We start from the raw sequence: 23624 nt of genomic DNA, 5'->3' as shown, positions 1-23624 counted from the left end.
GTCATGCAACGACTAGCCTGTCATCACCCACTAATTCATAAGAACACCACAAACCTCACCTCAACCAAAACTCCCACCCCCACTACCCCCCTACCAACCACAACCACAAGCTATTACCCAGAGTCCCACACCACCCCACCCATCAAAACCTGTCAACACCACGATCCTCTCCACCCTTATTCACCGGTCACCACCATCACGAACCCCAAACGACCCACAAATTTTAAATCCTAAACTTACCTTTTTTTCAATTATGGCTTTATTTGGTTAAAATTAACCATAAAACTCTAGATGGTTAAGTTTAACCATCAAAACCTCACACTTAAGAGCTTTAAATTTAACTACTGTAGTTTAGTTAAACATCATCTTTTCTTATATTTTTGTTCCTGATTAGTATCCCCTGAGTAGTTTAGACAATAGAGATGTCTAAACAGGTGGCTGAGGTGGGCTCTTGGAGTAAATAAGGGTTTCTGAACGTCATTATTATGGTTTTTTCCCACTATTGAGCCTTCACCCACCTTAGTGCATGAAATTATAAGGCATAAAAAAAAATTAAAAAATTACCTACCATGGAATTATAAAGCATAAAAATTTAAAAAATTAAGTACATGTGAAAGAATTAGTACAAAATATATAGCGTGGGTCAAGTTATGGGATAAAAGTTTGTTGCTTTTCAAAGACCCCAATTAACTTCTTATTTTCTTTTGGATTCTGTGGAGCACGAAAAAAAAAAAAGGTTCCATAAAACATCAGTACAAATGAATTTTATTGAAAAAAACGGAAAGATAGGGTGTGGAAGGGGCTGCATTCCAACCAACTTGTAATATTGAGGGGATGGTCATGCTGAAAGCGAAATAACTCTCTTGAACTGTGAGTTACTCCAAAGTATCATTCTAGTAACGCTTTATACCGCTATGAGGTTGAATTTTTCAGAACCCACTCCACCAATGTAGATACGCCAAATCCTGTTGCTGAACGTTTCTTTTCATTCCAAACTGGGCCAGCCATATCTATATGCATCCACTGAACTTTCTCATCCACAAACTGAAAAGTACTTGTAAAGTCAGGATTGAAAATCAATAGCGATAAACAAAAAGAACATATTATACAATCAGGTATGATTTTTTGCAATAAATCTTAAATATTGAACCGGGATCTTTGTTAAACAAAAAAGAACAGCTAAAAATTAAAGCAACTTTCTATGTACATATAAGGAAACACGGTCTTAAGGAATGTTATGATGAGCAGGACATTTTAAACTAAAAAGATCATCTATACATTAGAGCAACTTCCTACGTGTATTTAGGGAAACACGTCTTGAATCATGTTATGATAGACCTGGCAAATGGGTCATTCGGGTTGGATATGGGTTGGGTCAAGTTCGGGTCAAAAAGTTATCGGGTCAAGGTCGGGTCGGGTCATTTCGGGTTTCAGGTTGATTTCGGGTCGACTAATAATCGGGCCGAGCCGGGCGTCGGGTCAACACTTCGGGTCGGATCATATTCGGGTCGAGTCAATTTTCGGGTGCAAATTTTGGGTAAACTTCGGGTCGGATCATATTCGGGTCGATGCATTGGGTTAAATTCAATTCTGTATATATATTTATTTATTTTTTGGCGAGAAACTCACTATTTTTATTAAGGCTACTTTTTTCATGGAATATAGTAATTGTTAGACTTTTATTGACCTTGTTTTTTTTTTGTTGTTTAGATTGAGAATCAATTACAAGATCTCCTGAAACTAAGAGGGATGCTCTAACTAATTGAGTTATACCTCACTCTCTTATTGACCTTAGTTTTAATACTCTTATTATCATTGTCATTGTTCACTGTTATAATAATTTCTTTGTATTATTCTTATAATAATCTAGGTTTTTTAAGTGCTCCATTAATTTTAATGGGACATACATTGATACATGTATGCAAGCATGCCAATGCAGGAAATTGATCAATAATAGACTTCCTATTATTATTATCAGTAATTTACATTATAGAATTTTACCAATTGAATATTCTTAAAATATTTATTGTGGTGGCGATTTCAACACGTACACACAATGACACAAGAATGACAAGACTATATTTTTTCTAATAAAGACTTAAAGAGTAGTAGTGTGGATGGACGCCAAGTACTTACTCGCGCTGTGAACTTTTCTTAACCGATTTGATCAGATATATGTTATGACATGCTTTGTTTGAAATTAAATTTACTGCTAAATTGCAAATTAGGAGTCCAATCTCTCTCTTTTGTCTTCACTCTTCTCTAATCTCTACACACTTCATCTCATTTTCCATTGAAGCGTATTTTACTCTAAGTGGCCTAGAAGATTTTGTATTCCCAGAATCTCAAAATATGTAAAATACTTACAATGTTACACATTACAAATTAATAAAAAAAAAAAAAAAATTAAGTCAGTTTGATTGCGGTTATTTTCTATTTCGGTTTGATCATATCAAATCGTTAGCTTAAATAGTTTCTGGTCATTTCAGGTATAAGGTAATTTTAGTTCGGATCATTTTGGGTTTCGAGTCTATTTGGGTCAATTAATTCAAGTTAAAGGTCGGGTCACTTTGGGTATCGGGTCAACTTCGGGTCGGGACAACTTCGGTCTCGGGTCACTTCGGGTCTCGGGTCAACTTCGGGTCAGGTCGTTTCCGGTCGGGTCATTTCGGGTTACGGGTCAAGGTCGGGTCAATTCCACTTCGGGTCGGGTATGGGTCGGGTCGGGTTGATTACGGGTCACTATTTTCGGGTCATGTTATGACGAGCAGGAAAGTAACAATTGTTCCACCAGCAGGCAGCTGCTACCTCAACTAAGGATTTATTTAGTTCCATATTCCTAAACCACCATATGCAATTGGCAACATTTATAGAATATAGAGTAGGAAAAAATATTGACTTGGACATAACCACATGACATCGCAAGAAAGTAGGTGTGGAAAATCGTCTGCGATGTTTCGGGTATGTAAGACGGAGACCCTAGGGCACACTAGTACCGCATTATGTGCAGTAAGACAGGAATTAAATTATTAAATTTGTGCCTTAAAACATTTTTGTTGAATAGTGGTTGTGAAATCACCTTAAGCGGTAGTTTGACATGACCCATTATGGCGAGTTCTAGATTTCATTAGTTTTGTGTTTTAGCAATCAGCATGAAGGATGCCATGGTGTACCATGGACTGGTTATGGGTTACGACTTCAAAGAGTGGCAATTGAAAACAGTGTAGGACTGACACTCTTTTGGAAGTGATTAAGAATCCTCGAGCCTTATTAACATAAGCTCTTTGGGAGTTCAAAAACCTATCTAAATAATCGACTTCATTTTCATCCAAAGAAGCACATGATTAATCCTGGGGATCATCTCCTCACCTGTAGATCACATAAGAAAGTATCATGTCCTTGGCATCATTTCTTTACATGGGAGGGGGGCTGACAGTAACTTATATCATGACCTTTGATGTCTTGCATTTTATGAATTCCAATTAAAAGGAAAATAAAGGATTCTTTACCCTATTATTGATTCTCAGAAAGCCCATGAAGGTTAAACCTGGACTTTATCACAGCACATTTGCCACAATTCTCTAATGAAACCTCAATAAAGCTTATTATGAGCTGCATCTCTTCTATATTCTTTTCAATTCTCATGAAATGGCTAAACACTTAGGGGCTGTTTGGTTGGGGGTATTTAACAAAGGGAATGGGAATCGACGGGAATCATTCCCTTTGTTGTTGTTTGTTAGGCCACTTTTCCAATTCCCTTTACCCCCTTTATTCCCCCAAATCCCTCCAAGTTCATTCCCCACCCCCCCCCCAAGGTATTTCCATTCCATTCCTTGGTCACTACCACCCTCCTACCTAACCACATCACCGGAAACAGCTCCCCTCCCCAAACCCCCGACGACGCCAGCCAAGTCATCGTCGCCGTCGTCGTCGCCCTCCCCTCCGCCAAACCACCATCGTCGTCGCCCTCCCCTCCCCCAAACCACCATCACCGAAACCTCATTCCCCTCCCCTCAAACCACCAACGAATCTGAACGTTGGAGCAATGGGATTGATACGTCGTCGGAGTTAGGGTTTTTTACGTGGTGGGTAGGAGTCGGAGAAGGGAGAGGGAGCGGTAAGGTGGTCGGGGTTGGTGTCGCCGGCGCAGGGGAGGGGACTGGGGTGCTGGAAGGGGGTCGCCGGAGGCCCGGGAGTGGGGAAAATTTTAATGAAAGAGATCAACAGTGGTGGTGGTGAATCTAGTGATTCCCATTGTTTTTTTACAACCAAACAACATACTACATTTGAGGGATTTTCATTCCATTCCATTTCATTCCCTTTGTTCATTTCATTCCGTTTACCCCATGCAAACCAAACGGCCCCTTAAACTCTTTCTAGACTCCGGGTATCAGGTAAGGAGACTCCATATCTCCATTACACTTTATTTGCATGGGCACTATCTCCCACCTAATTCTAAAGACTTGTAGGCATGCCTTTCATCTCCCACCTAATTCTAAAGACTTGTAGGCATGCCTTTCAAGTTACTACATCTCATGTCAACATATTCCACATCCCATTTGGATCTCATACTCTTTGAAGTAGGAACGAGCCCACCCGTCTAGTTGAAGCGTCGAGACTCCTAATAACTATCTTTATAACTTTATTTAGGAACTCTTAGTTTCACCTTACTCTTGAAGTAGGGGTCTTACAAGTGGGATTTTAATTTGTCTTTATTATTAATGGATTTCATTTTTAGGTGTTTTGGGCTTATAGTATAGGTAGGTTCCAAGTTGTAAGGGTTAGTTATTAGGCTATATAGGTCAATAGGTCATTAATACATTCTTTGGGTGTTCTTGAGACTTGAGAGGATACTAAATTCCATTGGTTGCTTGCGAGCTTCAATAACATCAATCCCTTTCATTAATCACAAAAAAAGTTCATGTTTTACGTCAAGATACGTACACGTAGCCATGAAGCACTCCTCGATATTATTTTTCAAATCTTGGCTAAGAATAAACATCAAGAAGAGCATAATTGTGTTCTCTCCCAATTACTCTCCTCAAACCGAATCTCTTTAAAAAAAAATCTTGAATGTAAAGGCAATGGATGACATCGGATCCTATTTATGATTTCTCCTCTTAAGAAGAGATTTAACTCTTCTAACCTCCTTGTAGTGAGAAATGGCAATAGTAAAAAGGAAGAAAAAAAAAAAAAAAGTCAGTTTGTATGGAAGCCTATGTTCTAAGAAAGGTGCTGGTTAACAAGTCCTCATTCAATACTGCATACACAATATTAAGAAAATCCTTGAACAAATGGATAACATATGTGCCAATTTGTAACAGGCTGAAGATAAAAGAATTATAAGAATTTTTTTTCATATTTTTATCTTTAAAGAAAGAAGATGGTTAAGATGTAGAAGATAAAAGCTCAAGTCCTCACGAACGCTGTTCTCTTGGTGAAGCTTGTTGGAACATCAACTCTTCTAACAGTCTACAAGCCAGTGTTTACAGGCCACGATCTGAGGTAAGACCCTGAATAACCTTACTCTAACAACTCTTTATGGAGCAGAGTGGGAAAAGGTTGAAGGAAGTCGATGAAAATTTAAGGTAAGGGAAGTGTTTTGTTTTTGGAAGGAGATGTTGGACCAAAAGAAGGTTGAATGTTTGACTCTGAAATTTCTTGTCCGACAAAAAGTGTGAAGAGAAGATTTGGTAACTTCACCATATGGTAACAGGGTAAAATTGAGTAGCATTGTTGAGGCTGCAATGAAACTTTGCAAAAGTCATGTTAGCTGAAGTGTGGTACATACTAAAGATAAGATTGAATCTGAATTCATCGAGTAGATTAGGTATGTTTAATTAATTCATTATGGTGCACATTGCAGGTTCCCAAACGACGTACAATATTAATCATGGTAGAAGAGCACATTTGAGGTTCAGAAATTACATTCTTCCTCAATTTCCACAAATATTGCACCTTTTGTGTGCTTGGTCAATATTATATTGTCTTACACTATATGAGCTTATAAGCCTTGAACTTTGTTTTATTTCCCTAAAAAAATTTTGAAGGTGAAACGAACAGAGTTCAAGTCTTGTATCATAATATAGAGGAAGTAATCCACATTTTCTTTAGCCTACTCTTTCATGTATGTTGAAGCATCTCTAGATAGGGTAGGTTGCAATCATTATATTGTTCTCCTAGTCAGTGTTCTTTAGTTCTTTAGCTTAAATCTCTTTTTATTGTAATTTCATGTTATATTACTTTGAATTGCAAGTATGTTATTTCATTATGAAAGGGATTTTATTTAGCAGATTAAGACAAGATATGTTCTTTCATCGTTTGGATGCTCCGTGTAGAATAATGAAAACTGCGGGTCAATTGAACCAAAAAGATCCCATCACAATAGGGAGTATTGTTGTTTTGCTTACACTGCTCTAACTTGCAAAACTAGGTTTCCTTCTCTAAAGAACAATTCAGTGGACATCCTAGTCATCTAATTTTTAACTATATGTTCTTCTGGGATGAGGATGCGCCTCAAGGTCTCGTGTCCATGGTATAATGGTTGATCCTTCGTTGGCCAATTTCCCCATATATTCCATCTTTCCACCTCAAACAAATAACATTACCTCTGAAATCAACCAAACCATGAATCATCACTTACAGGTTCAACATTCTAACATTACACAACCTATGCTATATCATTTCACAATCTTGAGAAGTATATTTCAAATAATAATGATATCTAATCCCAATGTTCAAAATAGCTCAAAGTACAGAGGCTATAAAGGTCCTAAAGCCTAGGGGTCAAAGCGCATGTGTAAGGTGCGCACCTCATTGATGGGAACCTGTGAGGCATACTAGAAATCAGATCCAATGAGATAGAAAAGAATAAGGAAATGGATACAAAAGCTTTAAGAGAAAAAATGTGTCGGAAAGAAGGAAAATTTTAGGGTACAGAATACAGATGTATTAGTAATAAGGTATAGCAACAATTTTGTATTCGAGATGTTTACACTCTTTAATTCAGGCACTAAGTGTATCAATACAATATTCTGAAAGCCTTTTCTTTCCTCTCTACTCCCTATCCATTACAAATGATCATAATTAATTCCTGACAAATTCCTAACAAATTCCATCTAATACCATTCTACTTCATGGCAAAGAAATACCATAACTAACTTTACTATTCCCAAAAAAGATGCTAACAAAATTTGGGTTGTAAAACTGCCCTTTCTTTCCTTCATACTCACATGAAGTGTAAATCCCTAGCCTTATGTGGAAGTGTAGCAAAGTACACATAATAAAAACTAGGGCGGCTAACGCGCGCATCGCGTGCGCCATAGCTAGACATATTCAAGGAGCACTTTCGTTTTGGCCCTATATCACAACTTTAACGGTTGGTAGCATTAATGAAGGAAAATACGTAAACAAATATTTTTAGGGGTATAAATGTTCGCACACTGTTCTTAATAGTTTTAAAGAAGTAAAAATTAAAATTAATAAGGCGAATAAGTAATCAATCAATCAAAACCTTAATCCCATAAGTGGGGTCGGCTACATGAACCAAAAGTTATTATTCCGTATAGTCATCCACCAAAATCTTTCTCCTCTATCTCTTACGATCAAATGTCTCATTCTCATGCAAATCCATATACTTCATATGTTTCCTAACTCCTTCCAACCAAGTTATTTTCGGTGTCCTTCTCCCTCGTTTAACCCCTCCATGGTCCCACTCTTCGTACAATGAGTATCCGTCTTACATGCCCGAACCAACGCAGACGATTTTCTCTTAGTTTGTCTGCAACGTCTACCACAAACACCCACTTTCTTACGAATAACCTTATTTCTGATTCTATCTCTTAGAGTGTTCCCGCGCATCCATTTTAGATTCTTAACATGCGCATTTTCGTAACCTCCATCTTCTTAATGTGCTTCTTCTTAGAAGCCCAACATTCTGTACCATAGAGCAACACAGGTCTTATGGCAGTCTTGTAGAATTTCCCCTTAGGCTTTGAAGTAATACTTCGGTCACATAACACCCCCGAGGTCGATCTCCATTTAAGCCACCCTGACTTAATCCCGTGGGCCACCATTTTTCTTCATGATCGACCTAAAATATTTAAAACATTCACTCATGGTTAAGTCCTTTCCGTCCAAGCTCACTACATCATCTCTTGTCCCCCTCTGCTTAGTTTTAAAAGGCGCCAAGCGCACCAAGGCACAAATGGTCCCCAGGAGCCTAGGCACAAGGCGAAGGCGCGTGCCTTTGTATATGAGGCGCATATTTTTTTTACTATTATTATTTTAATTCTTTCTGGAATAAAATTGCATAGTTATTTACTTCCTTTTTTTTAAATTACTTATTTCGTACAATATTAAATAAAATCCCTTCAATAAAAAAAACTTCCAATAATAACCTATAAAAATATATAAAAAAAAACATAAAAAAAAAAAAAAAAACACTTTAAATAAAATTCGAAAGTGGCAACAGGGTTCACGTGACTTATAGTAATACAGGAATTTGGAAAGAAAAAAAAAATCTTTTCTAACGCAAATTGGTTAGAAAAAGGTCCAAGGAGAGAGGATTTATAAAAAAAAATAAAAAATAAAAAAAGCAAACTTGAAAACTCAACCGGCGACGAACACCAGCAAATGCGGTGCCAAAAACCACCATAAGATGCTTGCCGAAAATTTTTGTCATGTCGGCAACCAACTGTTTTCCAATTGCTTCAACACCAGAAAACTAGGGATTCATAAAATCACAGTTCTATAGAATGAAGGCTTTTCAATTGAAGTAAATTCATGCAATTTTTTGAGGGTTTTTACTCGAAATAGCTTCCTAAAGACCGGGTAAGGTTTTTTTTTTTGTTACAAAAAATGATTTTCCATTATTATTTGACTCAGATCTACTATTTCTCTTGCTTTTGAACATGAGGGGGCCAAGGCGTTGCGCCTTGTGCCTTGGTAGAGGCGGTCGGAGACGCGCTCCTTCTCCTTCTGGAATGCTTCTCGCTTAGGAAGACCGAGGCGTTTTGGGTTGCGCCTAGCCTCGCCTAGCGCCTAGGCACTCCTAAGGCGCGCTTTGTAAAACTAAGCTCATTTGTGTACCAAAGCGCCATACCAAATATTCAGTCTTACTCTGACTTAGCTTAAACCCTCTAGATTTAGCCTTGGCCTCTATTGCTCCAATTTGACATTAACTCCATCTTTAGTTTCATCCACCAAAACTATATCATCCACAAATAACATACACAATGGAACCTCATCTTAAATTGGCCTGGTTACTTCATCTAGAACCATTACAGAAAGAAAAGGGCTTCATGTAGACCCTTGATACAATCCAATTGTAATAGGAAAATCTTTTAAACCCTTGCACATATCCTCGTATTTATTGACACATCCAAATACATATCATTAACCAGGTTCACGTACCTTCATGGAGTACCTTTCTTCAACATTGCCCACCAAAGTACCTTTCTTGGCACCTTGTCATATGCCTTCTCTAAATCAATAAAAACCATATGGAGATCTTTTTTGTTTACCCTATATAACTCCATTATTTGTCTTATCATATGGATAGCTTCTATAGTAGATCTCCCGGACATAAAACCAAATTGGTTATCCGAAATGCTTGCGCATGCACTCAACCTATGTTCAATCACTGTTTCCCACAACTTCATAGTGTGACTCATAAGCTTGATCCCATGATAGTAAGAGCAATTTTAAGCTTCTCCTTTGTTTTTATAGTGCGGGACCAAGATACCCTTTCTCTAATCTTGTGGGATCCTTGTAGCCCTCCATATCTTGTTAAAGAGGTTTGTTAACCAATCAATACCAATCTTAGCTAAACACCTCCACACCTCTATCGGTATACCATTTGGGCCAACTGCTTTTTTAGGCTTCATCTTAAGTATAATTGTTTAAACACTATTCATAAGAGTTATCTCAAACTTTTAAGGTAGAGATAATAATTAATTAAAGGAGTGGCTTCATCTATTATAGTTTTAAATTTTCTTAAACCAATTAACACAATACGTGGTGTGGAGGTGCTAGGAATGGGGAAAGGGTGGCCACCACCAATAAACACTATTCATAAGAGTTATCCCCAACATAACAACCACCACCAAAGCCGGTGGCCACCCCTTCCCCATTCCTAGCTCGAACCACTCCCTCCCCTAGCCCTCTCCACCCGATTTCTAACCCCCCTCCCTTCCCCCAACCCCAGAACTTACCGCTTATGTAGTGCGTTAAAAGGGAAGGGGGGACCAATTTTGAAGGTGGTCGAGGGGAAGAAAGGGGGGCAATTTTTGGGGTGGGGGAAGAGGGGTCGATTTTAGGGGTGTGGGAAGGAAGGGGTCCGTTTTAAAAGGTTAAGATTCGGGAGAGGATGGTTTCAAGGGTTGTGCTATGAAGGGGATGGCGGTTTATGCGGTGGGGCCGGATTTCGGCGTGGGGGTAATGGAAGGGGTCGGAAGGGGGTAGTTCGGGGTGGTTTTGGGTGGCATGGGAGGGGGTGGCCGCCGCTGGTGGTTGTGGGCTGGTGCTTGGATTTAGTTTTTATTGATTTTTTTTTACAAAAAAATTACTTTTTGGACAACCTCGTATTGACATATATGTCCGGGTCACCTGATATAATAGGTTGATGACCGGACAGAATTGATAAAAGAAAACGCATATAAAAGTTAGGATTATTGCAGAATAATCGAAAGTTGGGATTATTCAAAGTAAATTGGAAAAAGTTGGAATAATAAAATGAATTTTTCCTCTAATTTTTCATTAGTTATGTGGCGTGCCGAATACTCCCGAAAAATGCCTCATTTATTTATATATATATTGGATTAGATTAGTGAAATAAAAATCAAATTGTTAAGTTTTGCTTGAAAAGAATTCTTGCTAAGAATTTAAACAGTTTAATAAGCTTTTATGGCCACTACTCTAAGGATCAAACTTATAAATTGTTACCAATTAAGACTTTCTACAAGTTTCATTCATTAACACTACTTGAAACCTTTGATACATTAAAGGGTCAAAAATCTCTAAGACCCATATTGATCTTATTGTTAAGTGCTTCATCAATAAACATCATAAGTGAGGTTTTGTACAATTATACCAAGGGCCTATTCAAATTGCAAGCAAATATTTTTGTTACAAGACATTTGAACTAGTCTAAAGGCTCTAAAACTAAGTTATAACACTAATATTTGGGAAGTAGGGCACGCCCGGCGGTGATGTGTGTATTCATATACGGTTTTATTCCCCCTTTTGAGCTCTATGGAGTTATTTTTATTGCTAATATGTGTTTTTTAGTATTTTGTAGAAATGGTATGGATTTTTGAATTTCCAAATTTTCGGTGATTTCTGATCATTTTGGTCCATTACGAAATACTAGAGTCAGATTGCATTGCTAATAACCGCTTATAAAGCCCAAGGCCAAAGAATCGTTGATTAAGGGCTCGGTTTTAGGAGAAAAAGGGCCACGAGAATTCAAGTCACAAATAAATGTGAAGAAGGCCCTAAATGGCAAGGCACAACTCAAAGATCCTAAAAAAGGCTAGCAAAATCGAGTTTGTTGTCAGGCATATCACTAGAGATTTATGAGAGAAAAGGCAGCCTGGTTAAGCGACCATTTGCCCGATTGGGCACGTGAGTCTTCCTACGAAGCCTGATTGTTATTGTTATAAAAACGAAGACTACCAATTTTTTAAGTAAGCTTTTCATTAATTAATTTCCAGCTTTAGTTTTAGAGAGATTTTTAGTTTTAGAGCACTTTTTTATCTTATTGTTGAATTCAAGCTTTCCATAATTACAAGTTAAGATTTCCTTTCGCTTGGTATTATTTTTTAATTATTGCTTTCAATATTTTTACTGTAATTGTTATGATTAGTTTAGATTTAAATGTGTAAATAGTTTAATTCTAGGGTTTTGGGGATCCATGATTAATATGAAGGGATATTATGTGATTGTTGATGTTGCATATTGATTTCCTATTGATTATTTTAATTCTATGCAATTAGATTCGCGCAGGTTTGATTGTACTAGTATCGCAATATTGATTTTATGAATCCAGAGATGTAATTTTGATATTAAGGTTAGTTTCAATAAGTAGAATTAGATCTAATAAATGCGAAATCTAGTTATTTCTAAATTATGTGACTAATAAATGCAAGAGCTTGTTAATGTGATTAATTAAAATATTGACTGTTGATTGTTATGTTTTATCTGTGAATCTATACCTTAAGCCTTTTATTATTGATTATTTTATTTAGTTTAATTATTATTTTAGTTTAACTTTATACAAACCATACTCATCCCCTAATAATTTAGATTATATTAATCAATTAAGAATAGAAAATTGTTGTTTCCCTTGGACCCAGCTTGCTTCCTAACTACCTTGTTAGTGGACTCTATGATTAAATTTTGAATAGGTGATACGACTTTAGCCCACAAAGTTAAGCCAATGGTAAACTACATCCACTCAAATTTCTCAATTGAAGGAGCAACAAATGAACAAGGATAACTACATAAGGTAACGATGGATGCTTGACAATATACACCATTAACCAATAAGGTCAACCTTCCCCCTTAGAGGAATAAAAAAAGAAGTCCTGAAATTTGTGATAGCAGAAAGATATTGTATTATTAAATCGGTGCCAATAATTGAGCAAAATGCTACTAAAATGAAGATAACAAGAAGAGCCAAATAAAAAGGAGTTGTAACAGTAATGGCCTGGGGAAAAGCTTACGTAAAGGTGATAGAAAGTACCACTACGGGCAACATTTAAGTTAAAATAATAAAAATAATAAAAAATAAAAAAAGCAAGATAAAGTATTGAGCCTACCTGTTTCAAAAACAGAGCTGCGGTGATAGAACCACCTTGACGCCCCCCGGTGTTAACCATATCAGCCACTCCTGATTTCATCGAGTCCCAGTAACTTTCTTCCAAAGGCATCCTCCAGAATTTCTCTCCGGTAGCTTCTGATGCAGCAAACACCTCTTTGGCAAGTGCGTCATTGGGTGTAAAGACACCTGGACAACAAACAGGGATGAGTGAGTGCTAGCTGAATTATATCAACAATCAAAGACAACAAGAGGAGAGAAAAAATCACAGATTGTGCCTGGCATGACTTATCTGACATCCTTGCCTTATGGGACTAATTAGGCCCTATTCTCTTCACTTTATTCAAATGCTTTCAGTAAAAATCAGTTCAGTTAAGCAAAAATAAGTTCAGTTAAGCAATAATAAGTTTTAATCGGTAAATTTCCGTAAGTTCAAGGAAAAAATGTAATAGAGATGAATAAAAATAAGTTTTAATCAGTAAAAATAATTAAGTATTGCAAAAATAATTTAAGGTTAGAAAAAATAAGGTGAATAGAACAGAGCCTAAATAATAACAATATTGATTAACTTTGAAGACCACTTCAACCATGTTTGGCAAATTAGTTGATGGCAAAGAAAGATCTTAATTATGCACTTTACCTGCTATGGAAGGTCCCAAAGCAACAACACAGGCTCCAGTTAATGTTGCGAGATCAATTATCTGCCAAAGGTACAACAAAGTAATAAGCGCATCTCTTGGACGCCAATTTTACACACAAAGAAAACGATTGATCAAAGATGGATTTTCTGTTAAAATCAAAAAGGATCATAACACCTAGCTCACAATCTCGTTAGGATTATACCATGCATACAAGTAAAAATGTAGTAAGCTTGCCTTCTAAGAAGTTCAACACATTGTTACATAGAACGTGGGGCAATACAATTTGCAATACAAGTACGGGGGAAGTAAAAACCTCAATTACTAAATTAACACAGCAGCAAAAACAAATAGTTCTTCATAATATTACACAGTAGTTAGGACGGCTAATTATGTGATGTCTTCAAAAAAAGTGAGCATTTTTCCAAGAATAAAGAAAATGGGGAAACATAAAGAGGCCACGTAGACAAGGACCGCATGCTTTTGTCTCCTCTATAATAGTTATTGTTTCCTTTAAAAGTAGAGCTAACGTGTCATAGTTGTCTTTAGTAGCTAAAAGCAGTTATTAATTTTATGCGTAAATTACTTTTTAACTAATAGTTGGGACAAACAACATTGTCAAGTATGCAACCCTTCCAAGCCCACTCAATTATGATTAAATATAATTAATGAAATTTTTTGCTGTTATCTCTAAAAAATGAGAGATAAGACTTGCTAGGAATCTGTTGCTAATTTTGGATTAACTCATTAAATATATTGATTAGAAGTTAGGACATAACAGTTTTAGATTGGCAAGAGTAATGAGAAGTTGTTATGGTGCAATCCTTTCATGGCAATTTCAAGGAAGGTGTTGATCTTTCTGTGTGATTTATCTAATGTGGTGTTTGTGATAGGTTATAAGGTGGAACACCTATTTAGGATTAATCAATTGGGGTGTAAATTTTAGGGTTTAGAGGAAAGCTTGTCCTCTTTTGTTTGTGCTCCTTTTTTTGAGTTGTTAACATAATTCCTGTTCTTAACAAGACTAAATAATATTCAACATTGCCCATTTTAAAAATGTCATCTAAATCGATAGCATAGGCCGTTTATGATAAGACGTAAATTTCTAATAAACTAATTAAAAATAAAAAAAAATTGACTTCTATTGTTCTACAACCTATGTTTCTTGGACACTGGTGCTCGTCACTTATAACGTAGACTACAACCCTTATGACAAGGTGATATGGGTTTGGAATCAGGAATAAAACTAAAGTGGTATATGGTTGGAACTTGATTCTTAATACTCTTATGAGCCATACCCACCTCTTGGGTTTTTAAACCCCATACCTTGTATGTTTGAGGTATAGGTTTAAAACTGGATTTTATTAAATAAAAAATATATATATAAAACTAGGTATTAGTTTTACTCATTCCAACCCAATACCTCATAGGGGTGTGCAAAAAAAGACCTGAATCCGAATTGGAATAGGTTTGATCTCCGATAGCATGAAATTAGGTGATTTTGGGTTTTCGGTCTAGGTTTCTGGTTTGGAGACACCCACTCCTTCCCTCCTGGTCCATATACATAGTTTTTTTAAAAACATACACAGACACTCCCTCCCTCTCAAAACAAAAACCCTACCCACCATCCCTCTCTCACTCATCCTAACTCCCTCTTTCAAAACAAACAGAAGAAAACACTAAAGAACCACTACTGTGCACATTGTTGGCCACTAGCGAGGATACACCGGCGGCCACCAATCCACCACTTTGGTCTCGGGGCTGACAGCAACAACATATATAATCGTTTTTTTTTCCTTTTTAGGGATTCATTTTGTTTTTTAAAACTTTGCATTACATTATTGCTTTGTTGTTTAACAGGTAGGAACCTATGTTAATCGGACACGGCTAATATCGCAAAGAGTCCATGTCGGCACGACACTTCACGGACACGGGACACGTGTCCGATCCTTCACCGTGCAGAAGGACACTTTCCATTAAGAGAAGAGAGGAAAAAAGAGAAGAAACATGAAAGAAAAACATATCTGTTCGAAAACCACCATTAGTATGGAGAAGATGGAGAGAAGAAGATTGCCATTTATTAGGAGAATTAACCGAGGAAGAATTAAAATAAAAATAAAAAATAGGGGTAGACATAATGAAAAATTTGAAACTTTTGTAATATATAATTTATTAATATAAATTTAAGTGACGTATAATGTGTCCCCGTACACGTGTCCAAATATCGGACAAAGTCCCCGTGTCCTAAAATTTTGGAACTTGCCGGATCGGACACTTGGACATGTGTCCGTGTCCGACACCCGTTCCCGAGTCCATGTAACATAGGTAGGAACCACAGAAGTATGTTAATTATTAATTTTTGGTTTTCTTAAAAAAAAAATATATTTTTTTAATACTGGTTCATTGAATTGTTGTAAGCTTTATTCATTTTTGGAATTTAAGTACTATGTATAATACTATAATGTATATTCCCCCAAACTTTTTTGTTTTAATCCAATAATTTCAAATTTAATGTTTCTAAATTCTATACTTTTAAATGTTATAATCGTTGTAAGGTGTGGGATTATTAAAAGCACTAAAATCAATGACTCGACTTAAGGGATAGGGATGAAGTGGGTAATTGTCAATGGGCGGATTCTAAATTTATTGAAGGTTTATGGTGAATGGGAAAAACCCTTGATAAAGTTATATCGGTAGTTCCTCAAGAGGACTTGTCGAGATGCATGGCTAATTTTGCTAATGAGAATGGGTGTTGGAAGTAGCATAAATGTCAGCATCTCTTACTAGTGGCATCGTGTCTTAAAATAGCTGGCATTAAGCCGCCTTCTATCTTATTCTTCAAAAGGCTAGTTAATAAACCAAACCCTATTGATAGCGAATATGCAACATCTCGTACAGTTGGGATGAGCTGCGAGTCTCCATATTCATCACTTCGAGCTCGCACAATGGTGCGTAGCTTGCCACGGAGAAGAGTAAGGGTATAAGATATTCTTTCCTAACTACCTAATATTCGACAAAGGTTTGTTCTCTTTCAGCGACAACTAAGAATGCATTAAACGTAGGTAGGATCCAGTGCTAGATTGTGTATTGCATATTTATACTTCCTCTGTTTCATATTAAATGACACATTCCATTCAGGTACATTTGTCCATGCATGCTTTCTAATGCAAATATCCTTGATTACATATTAGCAAAAATAATAAAAATTTGATTTTTGAAAGATAGATGTTTGAGACGAATCTAACAAAATCCCACATGACTACGTTTTTTCTCAAAACGAAATCACAAAGTGAAGTAAAAGCAAGTTATGTGAATAGTGCACAAAGTCAAACTGTGTCATCTAATTTGGAACGGAGAAAGTATGTTGTAAATATTCTAGATTATACATATATGTTAAAGTTGTTTTTATAAATATTTAGATCTAAGTCATCTAACCATGATAATTAAAATAAATGTGTATATATATAAAAAGGCAAACTCCGATTAGGTCCAAAACCGGAACCGGACTACTTTTTAGGTACGGACCGGTTATTCCGATCCTAGAAGAATCTACATTCTGATCCTGGTCCAGTTTTGGACCGGTGCACACCCAATCACCCCATACCTAAAACCTATGAACCAAACACCTCCTTAGTCTTCTTTAGACATAATTGAAAAATGGCCCAAAAACGATGAAATTGAAAACAAATATCAAGCAAAAGTATATCACACAAACATCCACACAAAAACACTACGGGGTTGGGGGTAATAAGAATTGAACACTCATGAATTGTGCCAGATGTGAGGGGTAGAGGAGCAAGCCACTTCAACTCTCCATCCTAATGTTTGTGTGCAGGCGCATGCATGCATATCCATTCAATCATCATTTTGCAACGATATATACCACTTAAATATACCTTCTCTACACCTTGATTGCAAGTGTACACCAAAGCATCTGCAAGAGTAAGCCTACCTTCTGCATCGGTATTGTTTACCTGCATTCAGGATTATGATTGGAAAGCAGAAGTTAGATATTGAAACACATACAAGTGAAACGCGCAAACAATATTTTCTATAAAATAATACAGTAATTAATGTAAATTAATCACATGACTCTCTTTAGTGCTTATCATCAACTCAGATGTTGTAATGGACCATACTAGCTAATTGCCCCTTTTTCTTCACTTTGAAGGATTTCATCAAAAGGATCTGCAAACTCTCCACACTAGACGCATCAAGATGGAAGAAATATTTTTATACCAAATAATAATAATAACAATAATAAATTAATTAATTGATTAATTAAAAAAACCACCTAATGGTTTGCTAAGGAATCTAAGATGACCTAGTGTTCTCTAATTTGCTAACCTTCGTTGGATTCGAGATTTCAAGTTTTAACGATGTTTTGGTTGATGCCAGAATATTTGAGTGGTGTAATATAAAAAAATCTTCCGTATCAAGAGTCTACTATAACCCTTTATAACGGTGGAAGACTATCTCATCTACTTATCATCACTACCTACTCAATTTTCAAATTCTCCCTCCAGTCCCTACATTTGTTAATAAACGTCCTAACATTATGCAAAAAAAAAAAATATAAACAATACTCCATCCGTCTCATATTACAAAACATGTATTCCTTTTTGGGTAAACCAAAATCAAAAGCCTATATATATTTAATGGTTGTACTTTTTGACAATATTCCCCTCTTTTTTTTTATGAGTGGTCATTTTTTTTTCTATTTCTTTTTTGTATTAATGATGTCTTTTGACATTAATTCTCAAAACTTTCTCTCTCTCTCTCTCTTCAATAATTCTCAACTACTTTCTCTTTCTCTCTATCTCTCTCTAACTTCACATGCACATATGTACTCCCAATCATAAATTTACGAAATCTACAACCTCCTTATTTCCCGTGAAAAAACCCAAATAGGTTTTATAGTATGAGACGAGGAGTATTGCATAAAACTCTCTTAATGATACAAATATCACATTGGTATTATAATTAACTAGTAATACAACAACAATAACAACAACAACAAAGCCTTGGTCCCAAAATAATTTGGGATCGTTCGACAAAGAAAAAAGAATATAACAAGATAACCGTTTCTAAAAAATTTACAAATGAAATTTAAGAGAGCTTTAAAAGAGTGCCGAGAATAAAATTTAAGAAAGTTTTAAGAAGTGGTAAAAACGTATTAGTAAAAAAAACCATAATAGCTTGAGAAAACTTTAGCAAAAGAAATCAATAAAGGTTATAAACGTATTAATAAAGGTTATATAGGTAAATACTAAGATAATATAAACAAAAGTATATATATATATAATCATGACACGTGGTTGACATGAATTTTCACCCTCCACATCGCCCTATCCAACACCATTTTTTCCTCAATCCCCAAAGCACTAATATCACTCTCAAATCTCAATCATTCTCTTCCAAGTATTCTAAGGTCTTCCTCTACCCCTCGCAATCCCAACGCCAAGGGCGTAGCCGGATTTTAAATCTACCGGGGCAAACCGGCCAGCCCCCCATAGCTACCACCTTGTGTATTAGACCTACTAGATTATAGTTTACTCACATTCACATACAAGGTGATTGCCAATTATCATCAATTTTCATTGCTAAACCTTCTATAGTCCAACTATATACTATGCTTAGAATTACTCGAAAATAGTAGTAGAAATTTTTTTGCATAAGCAATTAAGCATAATGCATAATTAAAGACCCAAAAAAAAATCATAGAAAGGGCAAAGTCATGAATTAAACAAAAACTCCCCACAAAAGTTATAAAAAAAATTTAAAAAAAAATAAAAATAAAATAAAAATCACATACATCATACTAAAACACTAAATTATGAATGAAACTAGTTAAAATAAAGGAAGAATCAAAGAAAACAAACCAATTAAATTAAGGTGAATTTCTAGGGTTGAAATTGTTATCCTCTTTAGAATTGGCTTTGTATATAGAAAATTGAATTTTGATATCATATAAGTGATGATTCAAGAAATTTAAAAAGATTAAAAGAGGAATTGAAGAAAGGTTTAAGCAAATTTATGGGGAAAAAAATTTAAAAAAGAGAAGATGAACTGACATTGACGAAGTGGTCGAAGTCTCTAGAAAGCAAGTGGAAGTCTGGAGTTTTTAGAAATGGTTTTGTAATTTATTTTTAATTTTTCAAAAAAACATTAATAAAAAAAAATTACGTTATAGCCCATATGCATCCTCCAACCCAGTACCCTTGTGTAATAATTACACCCACTTACCACTTAAACAAGAAAATAATTATGCCATACAAGGGAGTTCAATAGTACTAAACTTTACAGGGGCCATATTAAAAAAAAAATATGGGCCACGGGATTGGGCCACCGGCCCCTGCCAACACTTTGCAACTCTCCAAGCCTCCTAGTACATGGACAAACCACCTTAAACGATTTTCCCTCATCTTGTACTCAATAGATATAACCCCTACTTTCTTCCTAATTATCTCATTTTCAACCGACACTTAATTTTAAAAAAAAAATAGTGAAGAGGATAGATAATACGGATGGGGGCATTCTTCTTTCTATGCAGAAATTCCACAAAACACCTTCTGTGGTTTGTTAAGAAAAGGAAGCGCACATTTGACATTCCCTTCAGACTACACACAGAAGAGGATAGAGGATGCCAATCTTGTTGTAAAATACTTGGCTTTTAACTCATCCAAAGCCCGTGCAATAGGGCTTTCAAAGCATATAGTTTTCACTATAGAACAGATATACCCAAATTATATTTTATTTTTTGAAAGAATATACCCAAATTAATTTAGTCACATATGCCAAATGCATACTTTGTAATAATAAATTCATTGCTTTCAATAAACTACCTCTATTGTCTTTCCATTAGAAGCAGTGACTATATCTCCAGGCCGCATACCAGTCCCACTAATCATATTTTCACAGGCAGCAACAATAAAATGAACCTGCACATGTCCAAGATCCTCAATGATTCATATACAAATTGTATTCGAAAATATAAACGAAGAATACAAATTCACAGCTTTAAAAGTTAAAGTAGTTCTAGGATTCTAGCTTTACACAATTTGGAGAAGAATTTTTTTTTTTCTTTTTCCACTTATTCCTATATAATTAGTGAGAGAATATTTTTTGTGACTTACCTCAACTCCAGCAGGCTTGATTTGACCAATCGCTTTAGCTGCACCTAAAACTGCTGCTGAACCGCCCATATCAAACTTCATTAGCTCAATTGAACAGCCAGGTCCAGTTTTAATGTTGTATCCCCCACTACAAAATCAAAGTGATACACTCAGAAATATTCCATATTCAGAATACAAATGTACTTCTAACAGGAAAATACAGATAGAGACCACTCTTGACATTTGATGAGTAAGAAAAAGAACCTTACAAAACACACATCAAATGTAAGAAGAACAAAGTCAATAATTCAGGAGAAGATTATCAGAGGCAACTATGCAATTAAAAACCCCCATCAATCGTCAACTTCTAGACAAAGAAATGTTTTGTTGAAAGGAGGGAGGGCAGACAAATAGGGACTGTGGGCACAGAGAAATTTTACGGGGCTAATAGCATGAGCAACAAAGACCATTTACGTACTAAGAAGTATCACCCCCTCCCAGGACATGATGCCACAATAAGAGACATTTAAAGTCAAATCCACAGTCACATACAGACTGAACAGCTCATTTTTTTTAATGTTTCAGTAAGTAGCATCTCATCACCCCCCTCCCACGTCATAGATGACTAAAGTAAATTACAAAATCAGGCACCACTCTGTTTTCAATGGGTAAAACATCATTTTATAATGATAAAAAACCATCCCACACAAACCCACCTGTCAAATGTCAGTCCTTTTCCAACAATCCCTAATCTAGTTTTTACTGGCCCACTAGGTTTGTAGCATAGATGAATGAAGTGAGGTGGATTTGCTGAAGCCGCAGCAACCGCAAGGTAAGATCCCATTTTCAGTTCTTTGCACTGCTCTACACTAAGAATCTTTGCCAACAGAACATCACTGTACATTGAGGCAATCTTAGAAGCCTCTTCAGCAAGTACACCTGAGGAATAAATTGAACACATGTAGTTAGTCATAAAGGCATAAAGCTTAGTAGTTTATTCTTCCCTTATCCCCTCCTCCAAACCCAACTCAAGCTCAAAAAAAACAACAGATAAGACATGAATTTGATAATCGTGCACTACCCTCTTAGGTAGTTGAACATAGAAAGGTAAGATAGTCAACTGAAACCGAATAAGATATAACAGGCATCTAACCAGGTGTGAGTACGTTAGGAGGTGCATTAACCAGCTCTCTTCCAAATATAATTCCAGAACAAACATCTTCAACAGATTTGAGCTTATTTTCTAAATCAAGGCCAGTTCCAAGGCCAATAATATCCAAAGATTTAAGAAGTGGTTTCTTTGAGTCTGATTTAAACCTGTTATCTTCATGCATTCCAAGAATAGTACCTGAGACAGACGATAAATATATCTGAAGTATCAGGAATAGGACAAGCATTTAAAAAAAAAAAAAAGAGTAGAGGCATTTAGCAGTTACCAGAAGTGATGGCAGAGACAGTGTTTAGGTTGGAAAGGGGGTCAGAAGAAGCAAGGAAGACAGCAATATTACGAGCTCGTGCAGTCTTAGCAGCAGAGGCAAGAGCTTCACCAAGAGCACGGTATGCTGGGATCGAAGGAGGGTTCGAACCAAGTCCGATCAAACCAATCCTCTTGGATCCAAAACCGTGAAGCCTAAGAAAAGTGGACTGGCCAGTCTTGCCCGTGAAATCTTCCTCAACAGAAGCTTCAGTTAGTAAACCACCGAGTAGGGAATCTAACCTCTTTAAGATAGAATTTTGAAAAATCATATTGTCATCCTTGCTCATGTCATTCTCTGTAACACCCACAGCAAGCAGGTCTCCTTTCCATTCTGCCACATCAATATCTTTAACCGCAAATGATATCTTCCTTGCAAACAGTAAATTAAATTAATTTGATTATTGTCGATGCACAACCAAGCCGATTGTGACACATATGAAATAGTTTCTTGTTGAGAGCATAATCTGGTAATGTACTGTTAATTTAATTATTGGTTGTTGGTGATTCTAGACTGATATAACAACGCCGACGACTGATCGATTTTTTTCTGGTCAGGGTATAAAATTGTGATTAAAGGAAACGAAAACAAAAGCCATTAATTTTTGGTTGTTGGTGATTCTAGACTGATATAACAACGCCGACGACTAATCAATTTTTGTCTGGACAGGGTATAAAATTGTGATTAAAGGAAACGAAAACAAAAGCCAATATAGAGAGAGATAAACCTGAAGAGGTTCAAGAGTAGCAGGTTGAGTGAGTCCTAATGTAGGGCTGCTGCTGCTGAGAGAGTGCACCATCATCATCCTCCTTCCGCGGGATTGGAGTCCTAACGGTGCAGAAGAAGAAGTAGATATGCAAGTAGAGGCAGTAAATAGTCTCAGAATTTGCATAGGTTGCAACTTCGAAATTACGGTGGCCGATGCAACCACTGAAGCAGCAGACACTACGGTGGCCGCCATTATCCCTATTCTGGAGCTGGAGCACTACTCACCGGTCACCACCTTCCAATTCCCAACTCAAGTACGAGCTATCTACGAACAAAAATACCCTTCACGGCCCGTTTGGTAGTGAGAATGAATTTGGATTGAAATTAATGTTCATTCACATAATTACTCAATATTACCACTAACTTGACTATATCTCTTCATAAATTTTCATTCCCACTAAATACCCAGTGGCGGACCCACGTGTAGTCATAGTGGGTCCGCGGACAACCTATTATTTTATATAAAAAAAAAAAAATAAGTATCAAATCTTTAGCTTGCAGCCTAGTGGTTTTTTCCCCATCCTACCACATACGAGATATGGATTCGAATCCCATTACTCACAATTTTTTTTTTTTTTTTTTTGGCTTTACAACATCATTTTCATGATTTAGAAAAGTCAGAAGGCAGCACACTGAACATATCCCCAAATCCCCAATTCCCCCAAAATTGAAACCCTAAGTCTCAAAGTCACCCAAATTGAAATCCGCAGCAGCCCCGTCCCAGTGCCCCCGTCGCCGTTCACCGTATCATCGGCAGCCTTTTCGTGCTTCTCCGTCAGGCGTGAGGCGTCCGTCAATCCGTCTGTGA

At 36.4% G+C, this 23624-nt stretch overlaps 1 protein-coding gene across 1 annotated transcript; it reads right to left on the bottom strand.

The window, feature by feature from the left end:
• Positions 1–609: 609 nt before the first annotated feature.
• Positions 610–23166, bottom strand: LOC110726936 (leucine aminopeptidase 1-like). The gene is made up of 10 exons (XM_021906481.1): positions 22776–23166; positions 22010–22415; positions 21727–21921; positions 21290–21512; positions 20595–20721; positions 20304–20399; positions 17355–17432; positions 13461–13521; positions 12822–13009; positions 610–1044 (listed from the first exon to the last, which is right to left on the bottom strand). The coding sequence occupies exons 1-10, from the start codon at positions 23007–23009 to the stop codon at positions 913–915; spliced, it is 1740 nt and encodes a 579-aa protein (XP_021762173.1). The 5' UTR covers positions 23010–23166; the 3' UTR covers positions 610–912.
• Positions 23167–23624: the final 458 nt, after the last annotated feature.

Source organism: Chenopodium quinoa, unplaced genomic scaffold, assembly GCF_001683475.1.
Source record: "Chenopodium quinoa cultivar QQ74 unplaced genomic scaffold, ASM168347v1, whole genome shotgun sequence".
In the NCBI taxonomy this organism is placed as follows: Eukaryota; Viridiplantae; Streptophyta; class Magnoliopsida; order Caryophyllales; family Amaranthaceae; genus Chenopodium; species Chenopodium quinoa.
The sequence above is the reverse complement of the archived record's forward strand: the minus strand, read 5'-3'. Positions and strand labels throughout refer to the sequence as shown.

What these genes read in the sequence shown, in the direction of transcription:
- LOC110726936 (XM_021906481.1), bottom strand. Translation starts at nt 23,009, where the DNA reads ATGGCGGCCACCGTAGTGTCTGCTGCTTCAGTGGTTGCATCGGCCACC. An exon ending in TGTCTCTGCCATCACTTCTG is followed by an intron (nt 21,922 to 22,009) that starts GTAACTGCTAAA and finishes CGTCTGTCTCAG; the next exon opens with GTACTATTCTTGGAATGCAT. An exon ending in GCAATCAAGGTGTAGAGAAG is followed by an intron (nt 13,522 to 17,354) that starts GTATATTTAAGT and finishes TACCTTTGGCAG; the next exon opens with ATAATTGATCTCGCAACATT.